Source organism: Gossypium arboreum, chromosome 7 (genome assembly GCF_025698485.1).
Source record: "Gossypium arboreum isolate Shixiya-1 chromosome 7, ASM2569848v2, whole genome shotgun sequence".
Taxonomy (NCBI): Eukaryota; Viridiplantae; Streptophyta; class Magnoliopsida; order Malvales; family Malvaceae; genus Gossypium; species Gossypium arboreum.
The window spans coordinates 100,177,377-100,184,179 of NC_069076.1; the positions used below are offsets into that span (position 1 = coordinate 100,177,377).

The 6,803-nt window shown below is 25.8% G+C and overlaps 1 protein-coding gene across 2 annotated transcripts; it reads right to left on the minus strand.

Annotated features, from left to right (window-relative positions):
- Positions 1–211: 211 nt before the first annotated feature.
- Positions 212–4,934, minus strand: LOC108480610 (uncharacterized). 2 transcript variants are annotated; one of them, XM_017783662.2, is made up of 6 exons: positions 4,708–4,934; positions 4,239–4,497; positions 4,126–4,162; positions 2,623–2,728; positions 1,490–1,600; positions 212–545 (listed from the first exon to the last, which is right to left on the minus strand). In XM_017783662.2, exons 1-6 carry the CDS (start codon positions 4,819–4,821, stop codon positions 429–431), a joined length of 744 nt encoding a protein of 247 aa, XP_017639151.1. In that variant the 5' UTR covers positions 4,822–4,934; the 3' UTR covers positions 212–428. The 2 variants fall into 2 exon arrangements, with proteins under 2 accessions (XP_017639151.1, XP_052886440.1); XM_053030480.1 differs by having other exon boundaries at positions 4,239–4,585; positions 4,708–4,837.
- Between the last annotated feature and the right edge of the window lie 1,869 nt (positions 4,935–6,803).

The window sequence follows — 6,803 nt, forward strand, 5'->3', positions numbered from 1 at the left end:
GGTATGAATTTAAATTATAACTTTGTATTAACTTAAACATAAGTAGATAATTGGCAAAATATTTTAATCATAAAATTTATATAAATTTATCAATTATGAACGATTTCATCATTGATTGTAATCATAAATTTAGATTTAATTACTTTCTCTTCTTTTGTTACATTGCTCGATTTTATTTTCTATTAGTATCATGAAATAAATAAAATATAGATTTTGCCTATAATATTCCAACTAACAAGTATTTGGTGTAATAATAAAGTATATTGTACTTCAAGGAAAGATAGAGATTTAAATTTTGAACATAACATTATTAAGGAAAATAGCAACAAATCTTAAAAATAGACTATAAAATCTATTCCCTTAAAGCTTCTTTAACAAACAACTTATATATATATATATATATATATATATATTTATGTGTGTGCTTTTTAGCTGTCTTGAATGGGAATCAATGGTAGCGTGCCACCATATATTTCTGGCAGTTGGCTCTCGTCTATTTCTTCAAGCAATGTTGATTTCAGGCTTTTGTTCTCAACGAATACTATCTGTATATTCCAAACAAAAAAAATTTCTATGTCAATCTACCATACAAGATGATTTTTAGTAAGCTAAATTTTTGTTAAGGGCAAAGCGAACAAATGTTTTAAGGCTGGAATTAAGTTATATATTTTACGATAATAAAAATATAATTTATTATTTTAACAGTTTAAATTTTATAATTTTTAAATATTTAAATTATTTTTTATCATTTTAAAGAGTCAAATTGAAATTTTATTATTATTAAATTAAAATTTTAAAAATCCTAAAAGAGCTAAAAGAGAAATTTCTCGTTTAAGAGGTTCGTGGTCTCTGCTAGCCACCGATTCTACCCTTGATTCGACACACATTTGAATATAGGTATAAAAATAAATTTTTTATAATAAGAAAAATAGTCAAGTATACTGGACCAAACATATGTAGTGATGACAATAAATAGTACATACAAGGACAAAGCTAGAAATTTTTTAGGAGGAACGATACTAAATTATATAGTTTTATGAGAGTTGAAATGTAATTTTATTATTTTATTGACTTATATATATATATATATATATATATATATATATATATATATATGTGTGTGTGTGCGGTTTTAAAATGACTAAATTAAAATGTTAACATTTTGTGAGGCAAATTATAATTTAACCAAATATGAGCTTAGGATTTTATGAATTTTGAGAGGTCTAAAGCAACAAATTTTCATTTTAAGAAAAGTCAGGGCTCTTGCTTGGCCCTATGCCCCGGGTGGGTATGTATAGATATTCATTTTACTCTATATGTTGTAGATTCAAATATTTAAAATTATTATAAATTCAGATTTAGATATCTAAATTCATTATCTCTTTACATTTTACTTTCTACAAGTTTTTCTTTAAAAAATATTTTTTGGCTTATAAAATTCGGATATTTAGGAAGGACACTTATTTAATTCAGACTTAGATAATATTACCTTCTTCCTGGTTTTGACGTCGATGAAAGGGTGAACAACTTTCCAGGCTGCCATGAAAATGTAGGGTGCATGCACTACGAACATCTTTCCTAATCTTTCTGGGTAGTAATCCTGCCCATTTTCATTAAAAAATATTACTCTTTGGCTAATAAATTATTTGGCTTTATTTTTGTTAAAGGATTTCCAACATTTATTTATATACTATTTTTATAAGTTATTGATTCAATGGTATCACAAATGAACTAAATATTAATTTATTTATGAAAGATTTAAAGGTAAACTAAAAAATAATCATTTTTGTTTGTCTCAAATTACATTTTAGTCATTTATGTTTGAAATATTACGTTTTAGTCACTTATGTTATCGTTTTGTTACGAAGTGGTCATTCTACTGTTAAACTCCGTTACCTCCCTAACGACAATCCTACATGGCAGTTCAAATAGATTTTAAATGCCAACTTGGATGTCTAGTTGCTGGGATAAAACTAGATTTTTAATTAAATAAATTTAATTTGGACTGCCATATAGGACTACCGTTAGGGAGGTAACGTAGCTTAACGTTAGAGTGACCACTTCGTAACAAAATAATAACGTAAGTGACTAAAACGTAACATTTCAAACATAAGTGACTAAAATGTAATCTGAAGCGAACAAAAGTGACTATTTTTGAAGTTTGCCCGATTTAAATATCATTCTCTTTTAGAAGGTTAAACTATGACATAAGTCCCTGTACTCTTTATAAATTTAAATTTTAGTTTTTGTACTTTTGTTTTTAATAATTTAGTCCATTTACTTTTCAGATTTCAAAATCTAAATCTAATTGTTAACACTATTATTTTTTAAAATTTATTAATGTGATATTTTAAAATTAAGAATAAATTCTAAAAATATTAAAATCTGTTTAAAATATAAAATTATTTTTAGCCTTGGGTTGGCTCAGCTTATACTTAAATATACTATATAAAATATTCAAGACTTAATTTATCTCAAAATGGGTCCATTTTATATAAAAATCATTTTAATATAGTGTATTTTGCAAGAAAAAAAAAACCGAACAGATTCAAATGAATTATAAGTTAAAAATTATCCAAATGAGAAATAAAATCTAAACTAATACATGATTAAGAGTTAAACCTGCAGGAGAGAGAGAGCAGAAAGGTATGCCCGGATGTCGCAATTTGCATATCCCCAACCTTCAAGATCTCCGATCACAATAAATTTATCTTGTCCTGGAGGTATCCTGTCCCCCCAACCATACTATCAATCGCTATTTATTACAATCATTTTTTATAATAATTAAATTTGACAAACAAAAATGGTTAAACTGTTGTAGTAAACACATTAGATCTGCATCATCCAACCTCGAAGGTACATTTAAAATTTAAAAAGTTTAAAGAAACATATTAAATTTAAAAAATAAATTTAGATAAAATATTAACTCTATTTAAAATATAAGTTAAGCTCAGGGCTTAAATATTTAAGTTTCAGCCAATCAATTTTCTAAATTATAAAATTTTAAAATGTTAAAATACGTTTATATAAAATTTAAATAAAAATATATAAAATTAGTAAATATAAAATTAAAAATAATATAAATATTTAAAAATTAAAAAATAATATGGGCAAGCCTAAAACGAGTTTAGGTTAGCCATTTACAAATATATAGATGTGAATAAAATTTTAAACTCATATTTTGAATCAGACTAGGTATGAACAAGTATAAAGTGTGTTAATATCAATTTTGTTTGAACCGGACTAGACCTGATCATGCGCCAGGTCGGATTAGGTTTGGATTGGGGCAATGTAAAAATTTTAGGCTCGGCCAAAAAATGGGCCTAAAATTCTACCCAAGCTCGGACCAGATTAAGAATGCTAAACTCGAGCCCAACTCAGTCCACCTGTATTAAAATTTTTATATTATTTTTTATATAAAAACAAATTTAAAAAAAATACTACATCAAATATACTAAAAACCTTAAAAGAAATGTTTTCCAACAAATTGAAAATACATTAAAAAGAATCTTTATACTTAAATAACACTAAGTGGTCGTAATTTAGCAAGCAAATGTCTCTAAAATAGTAGCAATATCCACCATAAAACAAGAGTTATGTAATATCCAAATAATGACAATAAAATAGTAGCAATATAATAGCGAGATAGTAGCCAAACAGTAGTAGAAAATAAAGTTTAGGCAAATTTGGGCCGGGGCCAGGTAAAAAAATTCTACCCGAGGCCCAACCCTTTTGAAAAACAAGTCTTATTTTTTATCTAAACCCAAGCTTATATTTTTACCCAAACTCTCTCACTTTTCGGGCAGACCTCGAGCCTAGGCAAGTGACCCTAACCATAATCAAGTCCTAACTGGACCGACTGATTGAACTGAGAACTGACTAGAGTATTAATCAGCGGGGACTTTAAATTGATTGACATGAAAACCGACATGAACTAGTTAAACAAGAAAATTGAATCGAATTTTTTTAATTTTTAATTTTTAATAATTTTAATCGGTCCGATGACACCAAAAAATTGATGATATACTCGATTTCACTATCAATCTGATTTAAAAATCGTCGGCTAATATTGTGCTTAAGCCTTATTCCACCAATGTGAGGGAGTGCGAATAAAAATATTATTACCTGGCCAGTATTTTGTCGAAAATGTAGACTATAAAACCTGTAAGTTAACAAAAAGCAAATTAATATCAAGATTATCACAGCCAGAGAGACTCTAAAAAGAGAAAAAGGGGTACGCTTGAATTCGTCGAGGCCGCCATTATGCTGGAAATGTCTTGCAGCAAGAAGAACAGAAATAGGTCGTCCTTTCTTGTCGGAACCTTGCAAAAACATCTTGTTCTGTTGGATTTCATGTGTGAGTTCTGATGGAGAAATGAAACCATTAGGAACAAAGCTTCGTCTCCATTTCAGGTACTTGAGGAACATGCTCGATGCTTTCTCCACATCTAAATCACGAGCTCTTAGAAATCTTCTCATTGTCATATCATCTACTTCCTACAAGAAGCGAAAGTTCAACTTGTCGGACTTCTGGTTCAATTTTTCAATCATAATTTTGACATAACAGAAGAAATCATGATTTTGCCTGAGAATAAAAACAGCCATTGTCGATATTAAGATCCAAAACTCAAACTTGTTCGATGTCACTTTTTGAACCAACTAGATTAAATCCGACTGTATAAATGAAAAACAACGAAAAAAACCTACCTTGGAAGAAGGATCTTGTGTTTCAACCATGCTTCTCATAAGACTTATTTTGGTGATTTCTTCTTCTTCCTTTGCTTTAGCGGAAGACTCAATGTTATTTGAACTCATCATCATGCTTGTCTACTTCCTTATGTTTTGTCTGTTAAAATCATTAACTTTCACAACTCAAAAATATAGGGCTGTATTTTTCAACCCCCATATATCAATTTTTCCAAGCAAAATTTATGACTCATTTTTGTTGTTATTATTAGGTTCAATTTTACTATTACTCCTTATACTTTTATTTGATCAATTTTAGTCATTGTATTTTTTGAATTAGTAAATTTTAGTCCTGGTATTTTTCAAATTTAAAATTTTTAGTCCTGACCCAAACAATAGCAGTTAAATTCATTTATTAGTACTCCTATACTTTTCAAATTTTAAAATTTTAATCTTAATGCAAATGACAGTTAGTAACCTATTAACTGGATTTTCAGTAAGTAATATGTAAAAATAATGAGTTGACATAAGATTACATATATGATAATATGTTTGACACAATATAATTTAGAAATAATGAACTTTACTTAATAAATTTAACAATTATTATATGGTGAAAATTGAAATTTTAAAATTTAAAAAGTACAAGTAAAATGATCAAATAAAAATACAGAGATTGAATCCACAACTTTTACTAAATAAAAGACTAATAGCAGCATTTAACCTTATTATTATTATTTTTAAAATTTCATTATTGGTGATGTTAGGGTTGGCAACACGTGTGGCTTTTTGATTGCTCCCAACCTTAGTTCAACTTCCATTCTTAATTTGAAATAATAGTTTTTGAGTTGTGTAAAAACTAAAATATATGTTACAATTTTTTTATCAAGAAATTATAATTTTAAAGAATAAAAATAACTATAAAAACTAAAGAAAGAAAAGCATTTTAGGAAATATTTAATTTATGTTTCACGTTATGGGTGAAAAAATTAAATAACAAATATATTATATTAAAGATCCGCATAAAAATAAATTGATACTGTAATTATAATAATAAATTTAATTATTTATCAACATGATGTTTTGGGTTTAGATTTTATTATGATCAAAATTTTGTTTTTTAAATATTATATAAAAATAAGAATATTCTCTTAAAAATATAACTTAGTTTATTTATACAATCCACAATTTGGATGTATGTATAAATTAAAATATATTAATTTATTTTATATTTTAAATAAAATTTTATTAATAATATGAATAAATTTTATGATTGTATGTGTTAGCAATAATCTTAATTACTTCAATTATTATTATGCTTTAAATTTTTAGTTTAAAACCCATTAACATATATTTTTATTTTAATTTTAGATTTTCAAGTATTTAATATGCATTTTAAAATTATAAATTTAATTTCTAAATATTTTGTTTCCATATTTTTGAATTTTTTTATAAATTTTACTTTTTACCTAAAAATTCACATAAAATTTTCAAATTTTATTTATTTAAAATCAATATAAAAATATAATAATTTAAAATAATAAGAGTTCACATGATATTAAAACAAATCGTCTTCATCAACCTTCATTTTAAACCTTCTAATATATGTATAATATGATATATGATAAAAAATATTTTATTATAAACCAATTTTAATTAAAGAATATTAATAGTAACCTATTGAATCTTAGTTCAATTGGCATTGATATGATTGTCAGTGTAAAAATATATAGATTTGAGTACACTAAAACATATTATTCTCTTATTTTAAGGGTTAAAAAAAATTATAAATAATTCTAAATATCATATAAAAAATTTATAGTAAAATTAATGTAAAAAAATGGTCACCATTATTGACAATCCCCAAATGCCCCCATCATCGAAGAAAGCCCACAACCTGGTGAGTTAATTTAATTCACGTCGCTGTCCAAAGGGTTAGACCGTTGGGATATTTAAGGACATTGATAACATTGATATGAGTTAGGTAGCTTTCTTGTCAACCTTCAACCAAAACAAACATTTAAGGTTTTTGATAAATGTTTTATATGACTATAAGAAAATTAAAAAAATAAATATTAAAAAAAATGCTAAATTTTAAAATTATTTGTGAAATAAAA

Excerpts from the sequence above, each read along its gene's own strand:
- LOC108480610 (XM_017783662.2), bottom strand. The coding sequence starts at position 4,821 with ATGATGATGAGTTCAAATAACATTGAGTCTTCCGCTAAAGCAAAGGAA. Across the intron at positions 4,498-4,707 it reads CACAAGATCCTTCTTCCAAG|GAAGTAGATGATATGACAAT; the intron begins GTAGGTTTTTTT and ends CGCTTCTTGTAG. Across the intron at positions 4,163-4,238 it reads CGGCCTCGACGAATTCAAGC|GTTTTATAGTCTACATTTTC; the intron begins GTACCCCTTTTT and ends GTTAACTTACAG.